Here is a 24,277-nt window from a genome sequence, read left to right on the forward strand (position 1 = left end):
GTCCACGTGTCGCCTCCCTGTCACTTGCAAAACAGCCCCCGCCCCCTCCCCTCTGCCTCACTCGCAGAGACAGAACGGCTGACAGGAGGAGAGACGCGCGCCGTATTTATTGGGTTAGTCGCGCCCTTTGCCCCCATAAACCACACACCAAAGCACTCACTCGCGACCCCATCCCTCTACGCCAGAGGTAACCAACGCGGTGCCCTCCAGACGGTGTTGGACTAACAGCCACCAACAGCCTCAAGCAAAATAGTTAATGGTGTGAGGGATGATGAGAGTTGTAGCTCAACAACTTCTGGCGCCAACCACCCTGACTAGTGGACAGCTCATTTGGTTAGACCGTGGTGCTGACAGTGCCAAGGTTGCAGGTTCGATTCCGTATGGGGCAACCGCATATTCCTAGATGATCTTCAGGGTCCCTCTCAACTCTACAGTTCTATGATAGTCTTGCTCTACACTTACTGCTAACCTGACATCATCTCCTACAAGCAAGACTCCTTGCGCTGCCACGATTCAGTTCTGTTCACCGTCCATAGTAACTGCTACCCCTGACCCCACGCTCACATCAAGAACATTCACAACATCCCTAGATCCATTAGCATGTTGTGAGAGGGGACTCCAGCAGCCCTTAGGGCTCATGATGGGACAGGACAATTTGGTGGTCACAAATCGGGATAAAATTGACATCCGTCAGCGCTTTTATGCTGCAAGGATTCCTCTCGCGTCTCACCCACATCCATTCAAGCTGCACAGATGCACATCAAGAGTCCAGAGGAAAAAAGCAAAACGCAAAAGAGACACAGCTGTCTAAATACACGGAGGCGCCCACAGACTCTTGCAAGGGGCACTCCTGAGCATCATCAAGCGAAAGGTGAGATCCTAGCTTTACACAATTCCTCGAAGTCCATGTTCATTGCACCCGCTGAGTCTTCGTTTCCGGATGGCACGTTGAAGATTGGGCTGCACTTACTTACCTGGAAGACCCTTTTCTTTGCAATGAGAGATTGTCCTGGTGTTCATATGAATGAGCGCTGCAGAACCGTGGCACGTGCCCTGCGCCCACACACAAATGCACACAGGCCACAAAGCGCAACAAAGGCACGCCTCTGCACATACATGCTCCGCTCGCTCTCTTATTTAATACGGAGTACTTTTGACACCTGCAAAGACACGCCTCCCTCTCTGCACACCTTCGTTTCAACACCCGCGCACTCACCACCGAGCTTCTTCGAATATTGGCCGGCCTCTATGGACACAACGGGGAAATGGGTTTCAAATGCGGAGGTAATACGCAAAGGGGCGGAGCGGAGCTGGCTGGGTCAGCCAAGTGAAAAAAGGAAAAAAGGAAGGTGCTTCTGTCCACGCGAGGAACATCGGGAGCTGCCTTCAGTCTAGTCAGTTCACTGATCCTTCTACCTCAATATTGCTTACACGGGCTAGCAGCCAGCGGCTCTCCAGGATTTCAGGCAGGGAGGGAGTCGTTCCCAGCGCTACCCAGAGATGACTGAACGTGACACCTTCTGCATGAAAAGCAGATACTCTTTTATTGAGCTGTGATCCTTTACCAATTTGCAAAAGAATAAAAGAGAGTTAGATTGACTCGATCGTCTTCCTGGAGCCTGCATTCAGGTCCAACTCGGCTTAAAGTTTATATGGATTTCGTGGTATGTAGAAACGGACCATGCTACGAACCTCGACAATAATTATTTCTTTTTTAATTTTTTAAATTTTTTGTCCTCCTGCTTGCTGTGAGGTCATGTGCGTAAACTCTGCAGTTACACGCGCCCTCTCGGGTTGATTTCGGAAAAAAACCGTCACCGACAACGGAAATCCCGACTGCTTGGGAAATGGCACCGTGTGTCGTCCCTGCTGCGTGAGTGTTGCGCGCATTTCGCCCACCGACGCCGGAACCGCTTCTTCTCTACTCGCACCGACCAGTAAGTCTCCGGCGCAGCGTCGCAATCTCCGGCGCAGCCCTACAGCAATCTCTTCGGCTAGCTTCGCGCCTCCGCGACGCCCCCCGCTGGTTCTCCCGGGCCACGCGAGCACGCGCGAGACGCCACCTGACTCGGGCATTCCCTCCAATCGCCGCGCAGGCGCGCCAGGATCCGAGCACCACAGGCTTGTCACTGTGTGTGTGTGTGTGTGTGTGTGTGTGTGTCGGGTACGCTGTTTGCACGCTGCGCGCTCGTTACTGCATCGTCTGTATAGTATATCCATATCAGAATGCGCACTGTTGGTTCGTTCTTCCCTGTCGTCTGCCTCCAGGCTGTTTCCCATACAGCCTCGGTATGAATATGGTAATCTATATCCCCAGGCTGCCGAATGATATGTTTGGGAAGCGGGGGTGGGGTGGGGGTGAGGGATCGACAGGCAGCCAGGCAGCCAGCTAGCCAGCCAGCCTTGGGGAGATCCCCATTTGGAACGCAGAACAGGCCCCTCCTCCTCTTATTTCCAGCCCTTTGGCCGAGGCATCCCCGGGCAGTTCTCTTCCCGGTCCTTCTCCTCCTCCTCCACCCGCCTCTCTCTCTCTCTCTCTCTCTCTCTCTCTCTCTCTCTCTCTCTCTCCATATCGCACTGCAAATACAGCTCTAAGGGGGGGGGGGATCGCCTTAGCTGCTCTCCCGCACACCCCGCCCAACGCTGCGGTCTCCTAACGCTCTCCTGGTCCCCGATTTCAGCTCCGAGCCCGCCGAGACAAAAGCCACGCGTCGTGGCGCGCGGGGGGAGGAAACAGGTGTTTGGCAGCCCCTGTTCCATTAAATAAACACGCGCACACAAAGAGAGAGACCGGGAGGGAGGGGAGAAGAGGGTGTGTGTGTGTGTGTGTAGGGGAAGGCGAGCCGGGGAGAAGGGGGAGCTAATTTATCACGCTGCTAACGATCCTAAATGGAACTGCTGGCATTTTTTTCTTCATAAAATCGCAATGCTAGACCGTTTTATTTCCACTTTCACACAGGCGCACGCACTCGCTCCAAGACAGTCAAAATTGCAGCCAGATGGAGGGAGCCAAGGTGGAAGAGAAACCCTTTACCTTATTTCTCCAAGCGGAGGCGCGCGGACATTGGGGAAGCTCAGATGTCCCAGCAAGGCGATTGGAAACGGAACAGGCATTTCGCACCGGAGCCTACAAGCTATTCTAGTCTGTACTGTGCTTTTTTTTGGGGGGGGGAGCAGGTAGAGGTGTGAGGGACAGACGGTGAAAACCCAACGGGGTGCGTGGAATAGACACGGGGGTTACTCCAGAGGTGGCCTGTTACTATATTGTTTATCCCAGTGGCAATAAGAAAACAGAGAGTGAGGAGATGGTTATGAGAGGCAAACCTCACCCTTCCTCTAAACTTTATACTGCTAAATTCAAGTTTTGTACTATAATTCTGATCCCAACGCCAAAGCTGTTTCGTTTTTGGAAATAAACCTGCCCTAAAAACCCTGTCCCCATATTGTTCAGAAACATGTTGAATATTGCTGCCTTTGCTAGTCAAGTTTACCATTCAGAGGAATCCCTCCGATGCAGAGATTGATTGATTGATTGATTGATTGATTGATGACTGCTGAAGCCATAAAAGCCAATACATAAGATCGTGGAGATAAATGCTGGGTTTCAGCTAGAATGGAAAGCACCGCACACCCTTGACACTGATATCACGTGCGTACCTAACTAAGCGATCTTACTATTGCTGTCTGATTTATTTTGCTCAAGCACTGTGCTAGGAGCTGCACAAAACTCTTTACTTAAAAAAAAAATTATTATAAATATCCCCTCTGCCCCTGGTCGTGGCAAATAGCACCAGAATGCATATTAAGTTTTGAACCATACCACTCTTCGGGTCGAGCCCATCCTTTCTGTTCAGATCACGTCGGAACAGAGAAGGAAAAGTGGTTCCTTCCTCCCTGGTTTTTGAAACTCGGCGGGAGATGACTCCTAGCCTATCTGCCTCCCCTCTCCGCGCAGCGCCTGAACTTCTTCTTGAGTCCCTTCAAATCGTCTGAAAAGTAAACACAGTTAACTGGAGTAAAGAGGCAGTAAAGTCACTGAGGGATGAAACGCGGAGAAATAGTATCTTAAAACAAATAGCTGCAGTCTTAAAGAGCCATTAGTGATTTAAAGGGGATGGAGGGCGGGGGAGGCGGCTTAAGGGGGGAAACTTGCAGGATGGTTCGGCAAGAGGAGCCCGACAGTGTGGGGAGGGGAGGTCGAAGGAAGAGGGGAAGAGGCACCGTCTCTCAGTGGAGAGAAACGCCTTGATCGCTCCACACACACGGGGCCACTTTGTTTACAAACTCCCAGACACTTGTGACACCCCTTGTGGGACGCGACAAACGCCTCATCATCTCCTCTCCCACAGCCGTCCTTACGTTTTATTATTTTATTTTATTTTTTATTATTATTTTCTCTCTCTCTCTTTCTCTCCTGCTCGAGCAAACTTGCGAAAAGCTAAGCCCAGAGGTACTTGGCGCGAGGAAACCGGAGCCTCGTATTATAGGCTCTTGAGGTCGGCTTTATTTTCACTACCCAAACTGTTGGAAAGTATTTAAACTTAAGCAGAAACAGCTGTATTGCTGGCACCGCTCGTTCTTGCTGCGAAGAAAGACTTTGTAGTCCACGGCTGGCTTCTTTAAAAAGGAGAAAAGTTTTGGCTGCTATTGTCCGATGAGGTGATTTTTTTATTTTATTTTTATTTTACGTAATTTGTAAATAACCTCGTGCAGTCGTCTCCCCGCGCCATTTTTATATGCTTTATTAACCCATAATACAATATATAATATGACTGTCTCATAGGTTTATATTTAATACCTCCATGTAATCCATCCATCCTTGGGGAAGCAGCTATATCGTGGTAAACTATCTGGGTATCTTTTAAACTTCCAACTAGCTACTCTATTGATCTGAACTCTGATACATTTATATTGACTTTTGGTCCTTTTTATACCCTATCAGCACAAGCACAGCGAATCGTCTGAAACAGAAAATCTGTATACAGTACTGAATAGTAAGTAAGTCTGTCTGTCCCTGTGGAGTGAGTTTTGTTGTTGTTGTTTTTGCTCCAGACTTCAAGCAGTTGGACAGAAATAGTTCATCTTGAAGCCTGATTTGGGGATCACGTCAAAATTATCCGGCATAACTGACTTCTGGATGGGGCGCGGATCTTCAAAAGCCATCCAGCCAAAAATTCCTTCCCTGTCTGTCCGTCATTCCCGGAGTTCACAGGAAACGTTTTGTTGGTAAAGCCAAACTGATGTCAAAGAAGTGTACTTAGGATCGCAGCTTCGTAGGTTTCTTTCGCTCCGATCCCACACGTGCTTAACTCTGAAGTGGGGAGTCATGATGTCCGTGGAACTTACCGCCAAGTAAGGAGACAAAGTTAGGATCTCCTGTTTAACTTTATCACCGCTCAGATCCCTCCCCACCTAGGACGGAAAGGTCAATAAAGATCGGTAATAAGTAACAGAGACTCTTTCTCCACCGCGCAAATCGCGCGTTTATGGTTTTTCTATCGCATATTTCCGCATCCCTCTCACACACGTGCACAACCCCCGTCCCCGTATCTGTCTGCATGTGTCATGCTGCAAATATGCCTTAAGTCAAAGTTCAACCGAGTTTTGCTCAATATGTTGCCATAAAACGAAACGGCTGCTGCGTTTCAACTTTTCTACGCAGCAGAACTCTAGAGGAAGGCGAACGCTTTGCTCGTGGAAAAGCGCAGGAGCCCCCCTGGTTTCGGCAGAGGTGGACGAGGGAGCGGAGCGAGGCTTTTCCTTGGCGACCGAAAGCTGCCTAGGAAAGCGACCCGGCTCTGGTGTGTCTGGATCTTGGGAAGGAAAGAGGTCCAGTCCCAGGAGCAGCAGTCCTCCTCTTGCTCCGGTGCCACCGAAAAAGAGATGGGGGGCTCGCTTGCTGAGTCGACTTTTCCAGTCCATTGTGTGCATTTGAGTGCTATCCCCCCCTTCTTTTCCAAATCCCTTTCTCTGCACAAACGTCGCTGCTGCTGCTGCTGTTCAGGAAATGCAGCGTCTGCTTAAGCTGGGTGCAGGAAGGCAGCGAGCTGGCTGGCGGCTTCGGTGGTGGTACCTAACTCATTCTGGTCCCGCCTCCTCCTCCCGCTATTAAAAGGCACTTTACGCGGTGTGAGGCAGGAGAGGCGGGCGTGTGTGTGTGGGGGGGGGTGAAGGATAGGCTAAATTATTTCATTTATTTTTGCAATGCGCGCCACACTCGCCACCAAACCGTCCTTGAATAGGGGATCGAGAACGCCATCGATTTCCCAAACCTGTCCACTACCCAAGCCGAGGAAACTTGGCATCCCCATTCACCCGGCGTGGACACCCCCTTTATTATTCTACCAACACCCCTGATCTTCGGATGGGGGGGGGGTTTCTTTGCAAGGCTTAGGGAGGCGTCGTCGTCGTTTATTTTGTAAATACGTCGTTTGAAACACACACACAATAAAACCGTTATAGTATCATCGGCTTCTAGAAATGCCACTGAATTTATTCCACCCTCCTTCCCACCCCCACCCCGCATCCTCGCCCCCTACCCCCACCCCCTACCCCACGGTGAATAGGGAGACGATCAGGCCGTGGGCCCGAGTGCCTTGGCAAGCTGCATCGAGTCCAGGCTGCAGCGTCTCTCTGCGAAAGGGGGAGGGCTGCCTAGATGTGCACCCCTCCCCCCCACCCCGGTCTCCAGAACCAGACAGCTGAGGACCCCCTCCTCCCTCCCCCCTCCGGAGAGCCCCCTCCCTGCTCTCCTCCTCCTCCTCCTCCTCCTTGGGACGCAGCCTGCCCGCCCCCTCCTGCCTCCCTGCTCCTTGGGCGCCGCCCCCTTGCGATTGAAACGCGGCTCACGTCGCAGGGAGGCGGGCGCCGCGCGGCCGGGGGAAGAGCCGGGCCCAGGCCGAGCGGAGGAGCTCCGGCAGCGGCGGCGGCCTCCCTCTCTCCTCTGCTCTCCCTCCACCGCCGCGGTTGCTCCGAGGGAGCGAGCGCGCACGCAGCCAGGCAGCCAGGCTCCGCCAGCAACAAGTGCGGAGGCAGGCGAGGGAGGGCGACGGCTGACGTCAGCGAGCGGAGTATTATGGTCTGGGCTGGGCTGGCTGCCGCCGCTGCCGCCGCCGCTTTCCTGCTGCCCGCGGCCGAGTAAACATGGAGCTCTCCGCCGTCGGCGAGAGGGTGTTCGCGGCCGAGGCCTTGCTCAAGAGACGCATCCGCAAAGTAGGTGCCCTCGCGCGCACGGGAAGCGCCCGTCGGGGCTTTGTGCGCGCCGCCCCCGGGCCCGCAGGCCCCGCGCGAGGCCGCAGACAGGCAGGCAGGCGAGCGAGCGGCGCTGGCCCGGCTGCTCCCCCCTGCCTTCTCCTTCTGATGCAGCAGCAGCAGCAGCACTCCGGAGCCCCGCCGCTTCCTCCGGGCTGCTGCTCGCGTTGCGCACGGTGCCAGCGCCACCGCCATCGAAAGCGGCTCCTGCGCCTCCTTCCTTTGCATGCATGCACCGTTCGGGCTGCTGCACGGATCTTTCGCTGCACGCATTCGCTGCATGCATGTTTGATCACGTTTTTTTGCAGCACGCCCCCTTTTTCATGTATGGATTTCTCTCTCTCTTTCCGCCCTTGCCGCTTGTGTGTGCATTTTTGTGGCACCCTTTTGGCCACCAGCAACACACACATACACACTGCACACACCCACACCCCTGACACATGCTTTTGAGTGCACCTTTGGTTTTTATTACAAGCATGGTTTTGAGCGTTGTATTGCATTCTTCTGGACCGCCCCCTCCTTTTCCTGAAATGCATGCTAATTTGTCTTCTCCTCTTGACATCTGCAGGGTCGTATGGAATATCTTGTGAAATGGAAGGGCTGGTCTCAAAAGTAAGTAACTGTCAAAGGCAGTCCTTGAAGCTGAATGTGTATTTAGGATGGTGTTGGCCTTGTTTTATTTTGCAGTAAAATTGAATATAGTGTTTTAATGGAAAGAGGGATGGACTGGACGATCTTTTAAGTTACCATGCACTCGTTCTGTTCTGGAAAATAAGAACGCATTAAAGAAACAACCCCTCACACCACCTCATTTTGTTTTCGTTCTCCTTTGGCTAGATACAGCACCTGGGAACCTGAGGAAAATATTCTAGATGCACGTCTGCTTGCAGCTTTTGAGGAAAGGTATGCTCTTTAGGCAGGGGGAATTACTTTTTACCCATATCACTGTGTTTTGGAGCAGTGCTAATCTGATGCTATGATCTTCTGGGGTTTTTAATTTTTTTTTCCCTTTTTCCTTTTAAAAACCTTATTTAGGGAAAGAGAAATGGAACTTTATGGTCCTAAGAAACGAGGCCCCAAACCCAAAACATTTTTGCTAAAGGTAAGAGGAAGTGTACAGGATAAAGAGAGAGGTGTCTTCTGGGTGTAACAGAAATCACTTTCAAAAAGCAGCATTGCTAATGAGGGGTGATTCCATTTCTGTGTTTATATCTGTATGTGCACCAGAGGGAAAAACAAACACTGTGATTGCTTTATAAGCTAAATTGATGAAGCTGCTTTGGCAAAGTATTAGATCAATCCAGTTCCTTTTTATCTGTTCTGTTCTGTTGCAGGCCCAGGCAAAAGCCAAAGCTAAGACCTATGAATTCCGTAGCGACTCTGCTAGGGGGATCCGGGTGCCGTACCCAGGAAGGTCCCCCCAGGAGATGGGCTCTACTTCCCGTGCTAGGGAAGGACTGAGGCAAATCCCATTGCCCCCTCAAAGCACCTCCGCCACTGTTACCACCAACACCTCCCGGGTAGAGACCATCCAGGAAAACAGGATTGGGGCAGAGGAAGACCGGTCTGAAGCAGCCTTTAAAAAGCGAGGCCCCAAGCCCAGGAAAGAGCTCTACAAAGACCTGCCTGAATCGGCTGACGTCACCTGCAAGCGGAAATCAGTGGAACCAGGGGACAAGGCCGTGGTCGATTACCTAAAGGCCAGAAAACTGGAAGAGGCAGCTAACCCGGGCACAGCCAAATTCAGCTCAGGACACAGCGTGATCCAGTTAGCTCGGAGACGGGAGCCTGAGTTACCCAGCGCTGTCTCCAGCCCCAGAGCAGAAGCTGGCATTAAGCTGTGTGCACCTGAGGCCTACCCCCCCAGGCTAACAAAGCACAGGGCAGATTTTCTGGATCCGAAAGGGCAAAGTAGTTTGGACTTGGGCGCCCCTAAGATCTTGCACAGCTCTGCGAGCCAAGGCGGCTTATACCGAGATGGTATAGGGACCCAGGCTGGCAGGCCTTCTCTCATTGCCCGCATCCCTGTCTCCAGGATCCTTGGTGACCCGGAAGAGGAAGCTTGGAGCCCATCTCTCAACAACTTGGAGAAAGTGGTGGTCACTGATGTGACGTCTAATTTCTTGACAGTTACCATTAAGGAGAGCAGCACAGACCAAGGGTTCTTCAAGGAAAAGCGATGAATTCCCTTTGAGAAGAGGAGGCATCTAAAGGGTTTGGGGTAGAGGTTGTTGTCTGGTTCTGGATTTTTGGTTTATTGGACAGGATTGGGGGAGGGGGAGGGGGGAACACCTGTCCTTAACTCATTCATTTAGTCCCTCACCACCAATTTCAATTTTGGTTGGAAAAATTATCTCTAGAGTTATATTTTCTATTAGATGTAAATATGTTATTTAAAGAAAAATACATATATATATCTATATACATATATATTTCAACTCTAAGTTGTTGGTTTTTTATTTAAGGCTCTTGGAGAAGGACAGTAAAAAAAAACAGAACTGATGTATGTCTTACTTCAGTTGCAAGAGCAGGTGTAGATAGTGAATGACCTTATTAGCTAATTATAACATATTGATTTCATTTTTTCTGGTTTGTTTGTTTTCCTTTTTTTTACCCTGTCCCTTCCCCCAAAGAAGATGAGGGCAAATAGGGGGTATTATATTCACCTGGGGGGACGATAAAAGGTCTCCAGTTTCTTGATTGTTATATTATAAGGTGTTGCTTTGTACAATCAAGTGTGCTGTATACACAACTGTTCTAGCTGGGCAGCTGAAGTGAGCACTTGACTTTACAGTATTGTCTGTCATATGTTTTGCTCCAGTTTTTTTTTTAAGTTGTTGCTATAAAACGTGTCAATTAAAAAAAAACAAAAATCCGAAAGATGTTTTAGCAAAGAAGTATTAACTTGAATTACCTTTTCTTGCAAGGGAAAAGGGGCTTTGTATGTTTCAAGATTCCGAAAAAGTGTAGCTGCTGTCATGCACTTTAAAATGACTTGTGGGGAGAAGGGGGTGGGGAGAAGTAACTGAGCTGATAGTTTAGCTTAACTAGTTCTGGTCTTTCTTTCTTTCTTTCTTTCTTTCTTTCTTTCTTTCTTTCGTCCTTCCCTAGTCACTCCAAAAAAAAGAAAAATCTGTTTACATTCCTTACATGCCAGAAAAGTTGGGGAGGAAAGTATCTCACTGCTCATATTTTAGGCGATCCTGCTGTTACATTGAAAGTCAACCTCCTCTCTCTTCCCCACCAACTTCCCCACAATTGACCTTCTTCCCTGGTTGTTAGATGGGTCTTTAAAAAGGTGTGTTAGGGAAGATCTTTATCTTCCTCAGAAATGTTAAGCCTCCATTATAGAGGCTGAGAAAGCAGCTCCTCTTTAAAAGACACTTAATTAGGGGGCACAAGATCAGTTACAAAGCAAGCTGCCTGTTTATATGTGGCTTTCTTTCTCTTGTACTTTCTGGGAAGAAGTATGTTCTGCCCCCCCCCCTTACCCCCAGTCCCACACGAGATTCTTCTTTCTGTGATCAACAGTCAAATAGTTATTTTCACCTGCCAGTTTTATGCTGAACATAAACCCCTTTTTCCTGCTCCCTTGCATAAAGCACTCTTGACATTTGAAGATTTGTAAAATGCGTTGCTATATTCAGCTCCCTCCAGTTGTTGTTTTTTTCCCGGGAATGCAAATTTGTTTCCTAACCCTGCGTCAGACCCTCCCACATTAAGAGGGGATGTGTGCAGAATGGGAGGCTGGCTTTGCTCTCGTTTGTGTTTAGCAGGTGTTGTGGTGTCCCAATAGATATTGATTTAAGCATCTCTTCTTGGTTCAAAAAGCACAAATCTGTCTAGCAGTCTCCAAGGGCCTGGCGGGGGGGGGGGGTGAGTAGCCTTCTCTGTCTTTTCTCTGAATGGCCTACTTGCTGGAACCTTTTAAAGCATGCTCTAATTTGGGGACGGCGCTGGGGATGAAAGCACATGTGGCATAATGAGACATGGGGAGGACGAAGGTTGGGTGTAAGAAGGAAGCACTAGGAGGGCTCTTTTCCTTCTCTGGGATCAGCTAGAAATGTCTTGCTTCTTCACCCACCTCCTTGCTTCTGTTCATTATTTTGGAGGTTTCTTCCAACGAAACAAATGCGGGGATTTTTGTTGGGACTTTAATGAGGGAAGTAAGTCAGGTTCTTGTTTTCTGTCCCCTCCTTTCTAAAATGAAGCCAATATTGCAAACTCAGTTCAAAAACTTCATGAAACAAACTGCAGATGCGTTCAGTTCTCCTACATGGGGTGGGTGGGGAATATGTATGTCAGCTTTTTGTATGTTGACAAAGGTTTCTGTAGTCCTGCTACAGAGGCTGGAGGGTTTGGGGTTGGGGAAAGGGTAGTGGCCAGGAGGAATGCCTCTTGGGTTGAAAATAGATCACAAATGCGGTCCCTACCTCCTCAGGTGTCAAAGGTGGCTCTGTGCCACTGACGGAGGACGTGTGTCTCTCGACGCACGCCCATGGGTATATAAAAGCTAAACATACATGTGGGTGTATATGTGTATGTACATAGTTACATATATTGAATGTATGTGCGTGTGAGTTATTTAATTCTCTTTGTAAAAAAAAAAAGGAAAAGAAAATACAAAACCTATAATCATGGATCTGGCCTAACAAGTCTCAGAAGTGAAGCTTAAGTAGGTGTCTTCGGCCAGTGTTGAATGTCTAATACAGTACCTGCTTTTTATGTGAACTGAAATATATATACGACTTTGTAAATAGAGACTTGGCTTTGTTTTGTTTGTTGCTCTGTGGAGTGCAAGAGAGATGCAACCCCCCCCCCATTCGCAATTCAGAGGGCTGCTGGCAATGTGTTTCCCTGCTGGAAAGGCTTGTGGCTGGGTTGGGGGGGGGAGAGGCGGGGAGGGGACTGGGCCACTTTTGCTGACTCAGCAGTGCTTCTGCTGCAGTAACCAGAGGGGGCTGTGCTGGGTACCATTTCCTGAGTGAGATGTTTCAGTCAAGGGGAAAAGATGCTGCCTGTGACTATCTTTGTTGGAACACATCTCTCAAGGGGAGGCGGGGGCAGCTTAAGAAGACATTTAAGCCCTGGAAGAGACCTAGATCTCCATAGGTAGACTGAACTATAGCCCAGCCAGATGATAAAATTTATTACCAGACTAGAAAGGGAACTGGGCTAGGAATTTCTCCCAGTGGTTTGCTTTGGTCTCTCTGCTTATACCGCCCTGTTTTTTTTAACTCCCATCCTGTTGCCACATTATTTCCAGTCTAAGACCTCCCTGCCACTCATTCCAACAGTGACCTGAATATACCGGAGGTTAAAAACGAGAGTAGAACCCTATTATTTTTATTTGTTGCTCAGCTGATACTCACCAAGTAGTGGAAGCTGCATTGGTGAACACTGAAAGGCAGGGGTCCATCTCGGACTTTCCCCCTCGCAGGTTCCTAAGCGGTTCTCCTAGGTTTCTAAGTGGAGCGGGGCCAGGAGTGTGTGTGTGCGCGCGGGCGCGCGCGTTATTGCATCCAACAAAATCGCGGGGGGGGTCATTCCCGTTCCCATTGACTTCAATGGTAGGAAATGCTCACACGATGCAAGTTTTCCTCTTAGCCAAGTCATCAGTGGGATCACACACCAAGTAATGCTCTAAACTGAGCAAATGCGAAGTAAACGGGAAGGAAAGCCCTATCTTAACCTTTAGAGGAGCAGTCTCTGCATCGCCAGTCTGGAGAGCTTGAAGTAAAGTACGAACCAAGAGTAGGAAAAGCGCCCCCACCTCAGATTTTAAATGCAAGGACGGCAAGCTCGAGCAGAACAGGGCCGGACAGCCCTCGGCCTGCTGCGCTTCGTTTAGGATTAAGGAGCGGCTGCAGCTCAAGGTTAGCTATGGAGATAACAGCAGTGGAGAAGCGTCCTCTTGCTCTCTCCGGAACTGCCTCCATAGCCTCCCCCCTCTCCGCTAGCCTTGACGTTGCTAGGAGAGTACTATCGCATTTCTGGCAGCTCTGGGGAAGCAGAAGTCGTTTTCATGCCGAGCGTCCTCTGCGGGTCTCCCCAAGTCCTAGCTATCTTCTCCCATGAACAGACAGAGCGAAATGCGCAGGAGTTCTGCTAATCTGGCCAGACTGCGGAGCACCCAAGGGCGGCTGTCATTCGATGCCTTAGACTTAGAATAACCTTCCGTGGTCACTTGGGCGGGGGTGGGGAGAGGATGGAGCGGGGGGAGTTAAAGGACAACCCTCCCTGAAGGAGAACAGCCGACGCCTGATCTGAAAAAGTTAACTTTTCATCCCATCCTCCTTCTCGTACATTATGGCACAACAACCCTGAGAGGGAGGGTAGGCTGAGTTTCTTCGCTGAGTGGGGATTTGAATCTGAGCTTCCCGGATTCAAGTGGGATCCTGCAGGCAGCACTCTGGCTTGGGGAAAGATAAAGGCCGTCCGGCACCCCGGGATCTTTCCTGCTAAAAAGAAGAAGAAGAAAAAAAAAAGAGTACAACTCGCGCTGGCCGCCTCTGAGAACAGCCACGGCCACCCTATCTCTTAGCTCTCTTTGTCTTGGGGGTCCGTGAAGTCGTTTACCTTACTCAGGAGTAAGCTCATGTTGCTGCGGGTCGTCGGTATGAGTAGCAGCAACTACCGCATATTTAAGCGGGATAAAAGCCTCTCTCAAGCGAGCGATGAGCCAGTAGCCACGGAACGAACCGCGGCTTGCATTTCATTAAGAAACTTCTGAATTATAAGCGTGCCCCCCCCCCCGAAGTCGCCTTACCTTCGGGAAAAACAACAACAAAACGGGGGTGGGTGGAAGGACAGAGAGGGGCAACTCCAGAGCGACTGGATGATTTAATTTTAGGATTTTCCTGGAGGTAGAGTTTCCACTCTCGCCCCGTTCTCTCCCACCTAGTCTTGCATCCCAGCCATCTCGGGCCATCTTGGACCCTGAATGTCTCACGCTGAGAAAGGACAGCGATCAGCTCTATCAGAAAAGCCAAGTTTTGGTCGGGAGCGTCTCCTTCCCCGTAGACGCGGTGCTCGCTTAATTATTGTTTGCTGCGGCGTGTTTCCCTTCGGCTGTGCGCGACGCCAAGCCAGCAATTAGCAAGCCCAGAAACGCTGGTTCGGTAGCAGAAGAGCCAGCTTGGTCCCGCGACCGTGGGTTCCCGGGGCTGTGGGTGTGTCATGCTGCGTGCATGGCCCTGGCGCCGAAATGTGTGGGTGCCCGGCCTCTTCACGGGGAATTTTGTGGGCAGCTGACACCTAAGTTGGGTTGCGTGGTCCTTCAAAGAAGCACCCAGTCCTCATGAAGGATGCGCCCAAAGGCTCCGGATTTGGAAGCATCTCATCCATATTTATTTAGGACCATTCTTAACAACCTGAAGAAAAATATTTGGGTGGGGGGGGGGAGGAAGGTAAGCCCCGCCCCACGTAATCTATCATCATTTGAATGGCAATGCCCATCAACTTTGTGGGCCCCCTCAAATATTTTATGGGGGGGCAAAGACCCCTCGGCCACTAGAGGTTGGCTCCTATGATTCTTACCGTATCTTTTCTCCAAAGCAACTCGAGGGGGGCAAAGCGAGGTCTCTCTTCTCCCACTTGTCCTCTTTAAAACAACATTAGGGATCGGGAGAGAGAGAGGATCCAATGGCCAGCCAATGAGTTTCTGGCTTGAGCGGAGATTTGAACCCGGTTCTGCCCGCTCGTGTTCGTCCGATGGTTTTAGTAGTCCCTGCACGGTGCCTCTGCGTCTCCTGCCGGAAAGATCAGCTCAGCCACGACTGTTCCCTTACTGAGATCAAGGCAGAACACAATGGTACCTCGGGTTAAGAACTTAATTCGTTCCAGAGGTCCGTTCTTAACCTGAAACTGTTCTAAACCTGAAGCATCACTTTAGCTAATGGGGCCTCCTGCTGCCGCTGCGCCGCCGCTGCACGATTTCTGTTCTCATCCTGAAGCAAAGTTCTTAACCCGAAGCACTATTTCTGGGTTAGCGGAGTCTGTAACCTGAAGCGTCTGTAACCGAGGGTACCACGGAAGCCCGTATTCCTTTCAAAACACCGACTCCCCTCTTTGTCCAAAAGGGAGAGCCGGGCACCAGACTGGTAGCTCAGCCTTGCATGAAGAGGTGCTTTGGTTCAATTCCCGGCGTGGCTTGGAATGTCCCCAGGAGAGCTGCTGCCAACCAGTGTAGGCAAGGACCGACTTAGATAAGCCGGCGGTCTGGCTCAGGCAGCGTTCTTTGTTTCCCGTTGTGTTCAAGGCTGCTCACGGCCTCCTGCGTGAAGGTGCTAGAGGAGCTCAAGGAACAGTCTCAAGGGGGGGGGGGGTCCCTTCTAACTCTGCGATTCTGTGATTCTAAGACAATTGAAGGCGGTGCCTTGGGCCATTCGGAGCTGAGGGTGAGCATTCATCTCTGCAATGCTTCCACCTCTTCCTTGTCAATGTCTGCACTGAGTTGAGCTTGGCGCCCAGGTGTCACGAGGTTTGAGCTGACACGAAAGTCCTGTCCCGGATGCAGTTCAGTTGCCAAGGCTGGTCACCCCCGTCGCGTGGGAAGGCGCCTCTCTCGCTATCGCCAGCACCCCCCCCCCCCGTTGCGCCCTGCGCATCCAGCCTCGCTTCCTATGCGCTGCCGGTGTGGGAGGAAAGATCTGATTCAGTTTCTGGCAGGGATCCAGTTACTCCGGGTCTTGGAGTCCTTTCCTAAAGATAGCCAAGGAACTCGCCGTCTCCTCCGCTGTTTTTAGGAAAGGCGGCGAGACCTGTATTTTGTTGTTTTTAGGATTGCGACTTCCCTCGTTAGGAGGTGCTATGCAAGCTGTGTTTGGAACCGCTGCAATTTGCTTTCCCTCCTTGATATGGAACTGCTGAGTTTTCACGTTTCGGACTTCCCCAAGCTTGAGAGGAACAGGGATCCATCCATCCCCTTAGCCGTCCAGGATTTATTTTGACAGCGTGGCTTTTTCAATTCTGGACTACAGAGAGATGCGGAGACTACGCCGGGCCCCTTTCCTTTCTCCGTGTCGACTAGGGCAGAATAGCCCTTCCAGAGGGATTTGTTGTTGTTGTTTAGTCGTTTAGTCGTGTCCGACTCTTCGTGACCCCATGGTTCATGACGCCAGGCACTCCTGTCTTCCACTGCCTCCCGCAGTTTGGTCAAACTCATGGTGGTAGCTTCGAGAACACTGTCCAACCATCTCGTCCTCTGTCGTCCCCTTCTCCTTGTGCCCTCCATCTTTCCCAACATCAGGGTTTTTTCCAGGGAGTCTTCTCTTCTCATGAGGTGGCCAAAGTATTGGAGCCTCAGCTTCAGGATCTGTCCTTCCAGTGAGCACTCGGGGCTGATTTCCTTCAGAATGGATAGGTTTGATCTTCTTGCAGTCCATGGGACTCTCAAGAGTCTCCTCCAGCACCATAATTCAAAAGCATCAATTCTTCGGTGATCAGCCTTCTTTAACTGCCTTGCCGTGGCGAAGGGGCTTGAATAACTCAGAGAAGCTATGAGCTATGCCGTGCAGGGCCACCCAAGATGGACAGGTCATAGTGGAGAGTTTTGACCAAACGTGATCCACCTGGAGTAGGAACAGGCAAGCCACTCCATCCCTGCCAAGAAAACTCCATGGACAAAGACCAGAGGGATTTACTCTGGACTTAACCAAGGGGGCAGCGGTGGCTGGTGCCCCCTGGGCAGGGACGGCAGGGCGGGGGTAAAGCCGGGCAGATAACAGGTTTTGCCCCCCTCCTCTTCCCTGCTGAGGCCTACAAAGGGCGGCAGAGAGGGGGAGGAAGCTGACGGGCAGTGCTGCCCACTGGGCTGGGGGCAAGTCAGCAAGGAAGGCAAGAAGTGGGGGTGGGGGACCGGCTGAGGGGCTGTGCCTCGTTTGCCCAAATGGAGCAGCCTCCGCTGCAATCTGAGGGGAAAGGAAGAGCGCGAGAGCGCAACCACCAGTCGGCGCGGGGTTCAAACAGTCCACGTCCCTTGAAGATGGCAATGTGTCCGTGGATGGGCCGAAGCACAAACTCGGTGCGGCTGCAGCCTTTATTTCAGAGAGAACCAGGTAGCCCGAGGGGAGGAAGGATCATCCACGTCTTTCCCCTCCCCAAGCAAAAAGAGGAATGTTGCAGCGGCCATGCAACGTTGCAAGAAAAGGAGGTAGGAGGAGAGGATTTTTACCACGTTTAATTATGGAGCAAATGTTCCAGTACAGGTTTTTCGCTTCAGCCAATTACTCAAGAGCAAGTCGTTGGAACATCAAAGGAACCGCAATTCTTCTTCATAAGGGACGCGCATGGACTTGGGAAACTCCCGATTCGGCCTCGAGTCCCGCAGGGAAAGTCTCTCATTCCACCCACAGCAATTTATATAGGGGAAGATACCCGTAAGAAAGCTCTCTTGGCTCAGCAGCGAACTTTATTCAGCGGTATGCCTAAGCAGTAGAAAATTTAAGTCGACTGCAGCATCCAGCGGCCTCTTGGGCTTGAGGAACAGCCGGTGGAAATGGCTAGATCATCCCTGCGGGATCAGCCTGGGAATGAGCTCGCCAGGAGGCAAATGTCTGCCAAGTTAATCGGCCCCCGGGTGACACAAACAGGGGTGGTCAGGCAACCTGTGGCCTCCCAAACGCCCTTGGACTACAACTCTCGTAATCCCCGTGACCATGGCCGTGCTGGATGGGGACTGATGGGAGTCCTCCATTGAGAGGCGTGGCCCTTTCTCATCTTCTCTCCCATACTGCAGATGCTGCGCTTCAGCTGCTATTTATTACCCCACTTCCTACACTGTTGACTTTTGGAAGACTGTGGAGGTGGAAAATGTAGGGATCCACCCCTTTCCACCGACTCCCCCGAGCCAAGCGGCTTATAAACTACCGTTGCTCCTTTTAACCGGGTCAACATAGCACCACAGGAGCCACCGCGGGCTCAAAGAACGGGCCACTGAAGAAACGGAGTTGTGACTTGTTTTCTGGGCTCACGCAGGCGTTAGACGCTTTCGATTCCCTTCCCGGAGAGCTTCGCTGCCACATTCGGCAGCAGGACCGGCTCTGGCCACTAGAGGCCCTTTGGCAGTAGAGCACTGACTCCTGAGCAGATTCCCACAATGCCGCATTTAGAGAGAGAATAGCCAGCAGCTTTGTATGGGAGTTGCTCTGGGCCCGGGCAGCTGCAGTAGTAGTAAAGTCAAAGACTTGTACTGTAGTGTTTGGATGTTAAGAGTCTAGGGATTTGATCATGGCATGATTCAGCTGAGATATTCTCTCTCTCTCTCTCTCTCTCTCTCTCTCTCTCTCTCTCTTACAAACACACACACACACACACACACACAATTAGGCAGGTTGTGTTAGAAAACACTCCAATTATCTGTAGAAATTTCTTCTAGCAAGTCACGTGGATGAGATGAAAATAAACATTAGATTACGGTAATTTGTGGACACACCTGTTCAGGGCTTGAGGCAAAACAGGGCGTGTCACCTTTCCCTGCCCTGCCGCCTCCATACCTTTTGCCACTGGCGCCGCTTTTGCCATCAGCAGAGAAGCGGTGCTGGTTGTAAGTGCAAAATTTGGATGAGATCTCACATGATTTCAGATATAAATTCAGCTGACAGCAGTGGCAGGGAGCCTGTGGGGCTGCTACCTTGGGGTCTTCTGCAACCTGAGGCAGCCACCTCAAACTGCCTAATGGCAGAACCGGCTCTGCACCTGTTAATTGTCAGTTGATAGTGCCAGGGTGTTATACAAGATGTTATAAAGAATGTTCCACAAGTCGTCAGATGAGCAGAAGGACTTGACTGTTTTTCTTTTCTTGTGTACATCTACTGATACATTAGGTAGTTCTTTTGCCCAGTATTTAAATGCACTAGTACCTTATAATTTCTCTCTCTCTCTTTCGGTGGGGGAAAGAGTACAGTGGAGAAGGAAGTATTTGGGATCCATCCGAATGGAAAGTTGCACACAGAAATACAACCAATCAATTCAAGTACAGGAATTGAACTATGCATAGGCCACAGTGAGCTGAAAAGTTAAAAAAATATTTATTGATACTAAAACAATGAATTGAAAGTTATACAAAAATTGTCCAGCATAGCATCTTCTAGGAGCCCTTTTAACCTGTAAAATAAATTAAAAAAAACAAACACACAAAACAGCCTAGAAATCTCAAGCCTAAACTAAAGTTAATGGCCAAAGGAAACTGGAAGATAAGACATCACACAAGAGAAGCAAGCAAAGCCAGCCAGCCAGGGTCAAGCAAACAAACCCCAAATGGAGCAATGAACCCACAGTGAGATCAATGGGCAGACATTGCTTTCAGCCTTATTTAATATTCTGGCTGGAAAGTCTGTCCCACTCTAACAAAGAACCTAAGCTTTCCCAGGGTAATAACATCTCCAACTTTTGTTCTCTTAGCATAAAAGCAAAGGAACAGCTCTAGTTAAAGCAATTAGAAAATGTCATACAAGAACTATTTGGCTTTTAAAAAAAATTAAACACAGTGATTGACACACATTACAAAAAGCACAGGACCAATTCTCACAAGTTTCCTTCTTGTAAAAGCAATTCTTCTTGAATGCAGAACTGGTACACTGAATATTATAGGAACGTGAACAGCAAAATATAAAACTAAATCGGTTTTGTGATTTTTTTTAATTTTATAGTTTTGGTACTGTGCATACTACACCTTTAACCAAGTGACTTAAAACGGATAACTTCTTCCAGCCAATGCAAAAGAGCAACTTAATTATTCCAGATGAAAAATATCCATTTGATATACAAATACTGTAGCATTATTCATGTTTTTTTATTTTTAACAAAAACTCTTTCAAAAATTGAGAAAGTAGTGACAAGACTTTAAACAGCAGTTTGCCACACAACTAATATACTCAAGACACATAGCAGCAAACCTAAGAAAAATATATAAAGGTAGGCTTTGAATACTAACTTTATCAACTGGTAAACATGGTCAGCACCAATTTGCCACAACAGATTAAACTGTATATGAATTCACAACTTGTCAACTAGATTCCCCCCCCCTTCTTAAATGTTTCACTTACTTCCACATTAAGCAACTGAATGGAGTCAACTCAAGTTGTCAGAAGAGTGGATCACCTTGCTGGTTAGTAAGGCGTTTTCAAGATTACAGACTTTGGAATTGAAATAGCTGGTTAATAGAAAGGCACAGCATTAGAACTTCTAAGGTAAAGAGAGCAACAGGCTCTTCAATTTTCCAGGCAAGCTGTGGAATATAAGCTTGTCTACAATGGCAGTGTCTGAAGAGCAAAAGTCAAGAATCCCAAGAAAATTGTACAGAAGTTCGAAACAGGCAGGGATGCCCCTCAGTAAGAGGAAATGGTTGTATATTTCAGGTTGTGTTGACAGAAGAAGCTTATCTAGAAAACCAACCGATGGCACAGGTTAGGTGCCTAGCAAAAGTTAGAAGAAAACAGGATGTACAGAGGCAAAATGGAAAATATACTGATGTAAGTTACAACACTGCAAGCTCTGTGTAACACAGGTATACACACATAACATAGAGAGGGTTTAAGAGATTATATTTGAGCCAGTAGGGTTTCTGGATGGAGGAAAAGCTCGTTTCTGCTCCCGAATTCTCAGCTGTATCAATGGATGTCATCAATTAACCAATACAGCATGCATGCTTCCCCCCCTTATGGAAAGGGGATGGCCTCGGCAAAACAGGAGGCTGCCATGTCTTTCTAGAAGACAGCTGCCATTTTGATTAGCTGAAAGGGACAAAACAGCATGTACACTAGGATAGTATGAAGTCTCTCTCCTACAGAACCTTGGCCCTCTAAGGCTTTAATAGCCACCTCATTGTGGCATCAGCATCAGACTGCTGCCAGCAAGCACACTTCTCCAGAAGGCACACTGCAGAAATCAAAAGCAATCAAGATTCACGGAAACCAAGTATGCGATAAACACTTGATGCACAGCAAAGTCAATGAGATAGCAGGCAATTGAAGTTTATGAAATCCCTCTCTGTGACTGCAAAAACAAGACCTGCCAACTGCATGACAAAGAACACGACGACATTTAGGACTCTAAGTCTGGGCCAGGCATTGGCAAGAGCTTTCAAATTATTGGCTAGTGGAGGGCCTTCAGCCTTCCAAATGGAGAATTCATTGGCTGAGCTTATACTAAGAGAGACCAACAAAACATATTGTTGCATTTTGGCACCCACAAAGTGAGACATTCATGCTTTGCTGAGAAGAAAAACAAGACCCCTGTGTGCTAAGGCCATGTAGACCCTGAGGATTAATCCTGGGGCAAAACAAAAGCACAACACAACAAATGAACAGAAGTGGCCATTATAAAACAGGGCTCCAAGTGTCTTGAAGCAGATACAGTGGTACCTCGGGTTAAGTACTTAATTCGTTCTGGAGGTCCGTTCTTAACCTGTTCTTCACTACTTTAGTTAATGGGGCCTCCTGCTGCTGCCGTGCCGCCGGAGCACGATTTCTGTTCTCACCCTGAAGCAAAGTTCTTAACCTGAAGCACTATTTCTGGGTTAGTGGAGTCTGTAACCTGAAGCGTATGTAACCCAAGGTACCACTGTATTCTAAAGCTATAGGTCAGTAATATGACCATAACGTCTTGCCCAATGGTTTAGAGCCTCGGCTTTAAGACACAAGTCCCTATTCTGCAAGGCCAACAAAAAACAAGGACACCTGAATGGAGAACAATAAATGGGCAGAGAAGTGTAGACCCTTGTGAAGTGCACCTGCATATTCAGAATAAATGCTTCCTTCCATTTCTAAGGCTATATACAAGGATGCTTTTCATTTAGAAGAAGGGACTCTTTACTCTGGTCTGGGCAAAGTTCCTTAATGGAATTATACTGTTACTCTAAAGTATGTTTTTAGAACCACTATTGTGCGCACTCTAGCAATTAGTACTTCAATCTCACCAAAACATAGAAAGCTCTCTGAACAATGTACAAGCCACCTATTTAGCTTCCTTCTGAAGAGAAGGTCCAATGCATCAACTGTCTAATACAAGTGTTCTGCCGGTGCAAGGATTCCTCCTCACCAGAGGGAACGGTTCTCCCCTCTCCTCCTCCCCCCCCAAGCACTATTCTGGGGGTTCTCCCAATTCTTGAGAGTGGATTTGGCGGTAAGGAGAGGGGAAAAGTCCCAGTGAGTTAGCGAGAGCCTATTTGATGGCTTCCACTAATGTAATGTTGAATCCAGGCTAGTGTTTCTAACCAAAACTTAAACAATCACTGCTTCATTATCAACCTGCACCTGGTTTATAATTTCAGTTACTTGGAAACAAAACCCATTGGTTTCCATGGGATTTACTTCTGCATAAGCAAGGTTGAATGAACCAACCTGCTTTAATATCCAATTCCATACACAGCTGCAGTGAACCCAAGTGTAATTGGCACAATATCCCCAAAAGGTTTGCACCTTCCTTTCTCATCCTTATTTTATTTTAAGGCATATAAATATCCTTGTTTGGAAACTCATGTGGCAGTAGTGAGTAAACAGGAAAACTGGAAGGCCAAACCACTTCTTTTTTTTAAAGGTCCAAAGGTTGCAAACTAGGGCCTGGGTGATATTATGACAGTCATACTACCAACTAAGATGCAAACACAACCTGTTCAACTTTCAGAACAATTAAGCCTGGGACACACCCATTTGTCCTTGAGGAGCTCCTATAAACAAGTATTTTAATGTTCATACACCCTAGGATTATGAAAGCTACACAGCTGCATGTTCTTGTAGCCAAGGTTTGAAAGCATTGCATTATAAATAATGGAGACCTGGAGAGGCTAACCCTTTTCACTGGCTGCAGTGTGGCCAATGCTCCCTTCACTTGCATGCACAGGCAGATGAAAGTAGACAGCTCCTCCCTGCCTCATTCTCCCGATCAGCTCAGTGCAGCACAGCACCATTCCAAGGTCATAGGGCTGAGGAAACAAGTAGGAAAGACCTTCTTGGAATGGTGCAACAGCAGAGAATGAAATGGTGCCTTTGCAAGCCAAAGGCGCATACCGTATTTTTCGCTCTATAAGACGCACCTGTTCATAACACACACCTAGTTTTTGGAGGAGGGAAACAAGAAACAAAATATTCTGAATCCTAGAAGGCAGAACAGCAAGAGGGACTGCTGTGCAGCAATCCCTCTTGCTGTTCTGGCTTCTGGAATAGCCGTGCGAAGCCTGCATTCGCTCCTTAAGAAGCACACACATTTTCCCTTACTTTTAGGAGGGAAAAGGTGCGTCTTATAGAGCGAAAAATACAGTATTTTTTTGAGGACTGGCTGACTTTCCATAGCATGTCAGTGGGAACATCACAGCACCACAGTGGGGATCACCCCGGTAAAACAGTTTTTAATTTGCTTAACAAAAATGAATAATGCTAAATAGTTAATTTTTTTTTGGGTGTACAGAAAACCTTTGGTACAGAAAACTCACTGGCTAGCAACCCCTGATCTAGACATTCTCTGCTCCTACCCATTTCCCCCTCTGAGCATGCTATGGTCTTGGGATATGCTGAAGTCCTGGCAAGCTAGAAGGGACACAAGTGAAATTCTGACGGAAATAAACATGCTGCTCGGTGCTAGCACAAACCTGGATTACAGGTTTGACCCATAGGAAACATCTATTTTGGGAGAAGCAAAACAGACTCGAACTGAGTCACATCTTGACTTCAGGAAAGTTCAGGCTCAACACAAATGTTGACCTCTCTGGTTTCAGTCACTGGTAAGCAGGAAAGGGTGATGTCACAACGAACCCTTCCTGTATCTACAGATCACAAGGAGAACTTTGACTCTGCATCATGTGTGTGAAGGCTAGTAATATATGATGCAGGGATGCCGGATCTACATGCAGCCCAAAACATCAGTAAGGGAGAAGAAAGCGGAGCTCCTCATCTAAATGTTATATGCATGGGATGTTTTGTATGAAGCTTGCTAGCAAGAATGCGGAGGAAGAGATCGGTCCAATAGAAACCCTAAGGATCTGTTGCCCAAATACCAAATGCCCTCAGTTAAATTTGACTGGCAGATATCA

The 24,277-nt window shown here is 48.8% G+C and overlaps 1 protein-coding gene and 1 long non-coding RNA gene across 2 annotated transcripts in view; one reads left to right on the forward strand and one right to left on the reverse strand.

The window, feature by feature from the left end:
* Positions 1-6,814: 6,814 nt before the first annotated feature.
* CBX8 (chromobox 8) lies at positions 6,815-12,012 on the forward strand. Its single transcript, XM_083490639.1, has 5 exons — positions 6,815-7,212; positions 7,820-7,863; positions 8,089-8,154; positions 8,287-8,353; positions 8,586-12,012. Exons 1-5 carry the CDS (start codon positions 7,144-7,146, stop codon positions 9,432-9,434), a joined length of 1,095 nt encoding a protein of 364 aa, XP_083346765.1. The 5' UTR covers positions 6,815-7,143; the 3' UTR covers positions 9,435-12,012.
* Positions 12,013-19,256: 7,244 nt separating this feature from the next.
* Positions 19,257-24,277, reverse strand: part of LOC310700758 — a 77,599-nt gene continuing 72,578 nt past the window's right edge. Inside the window, exon 2 of the long non-coding RNA XR_014522795.1 lies at positions 19,257-21,657. This is a non-coding gene — a long non-coding RNA (uncharacterized lncRNA). The remainder of the gene's footprint in view (positions 21,658-24,277) is intronic.

This window comes from Podarcis liolepis (genome assembly GCF_965112155.1).
Source record: "Podarcis liolepis genome assembly, chromosome: 2".
Taxonomy (NCBI): domain Eukaryota; kingdom Metazoa; phylum Chordata; class Lepidosauria; order Squamata; family Lacertidae; genus Podarcis; species Podarcis liolepis.

Bases quoted from the DNA above. Each gene is read 5' to 3' on its own strand.
- CBX8 (XM_083490639.1), top strand. From the start codon at position 7,144: ATGGAGCTCTCCGCCGTCGGCGAGAGGGTGTTCGCGGCCGAGGCCTTG. The intron at 7,213-7,819 runs GTAGGTGCCCTC...TGACATCTGCAG, and splicing joins TCAAGAGACGCATCCGCAAA to GGTCGTATGGAATATCTTGT. The intron at 8,354-8,585 runs GTAAGAGGAAGT...GTTCTGTTGCAG, and splicing joins CCAAAACATTTTTGCTAAAG to GCCCAGGCAAAAGCCAAAGC.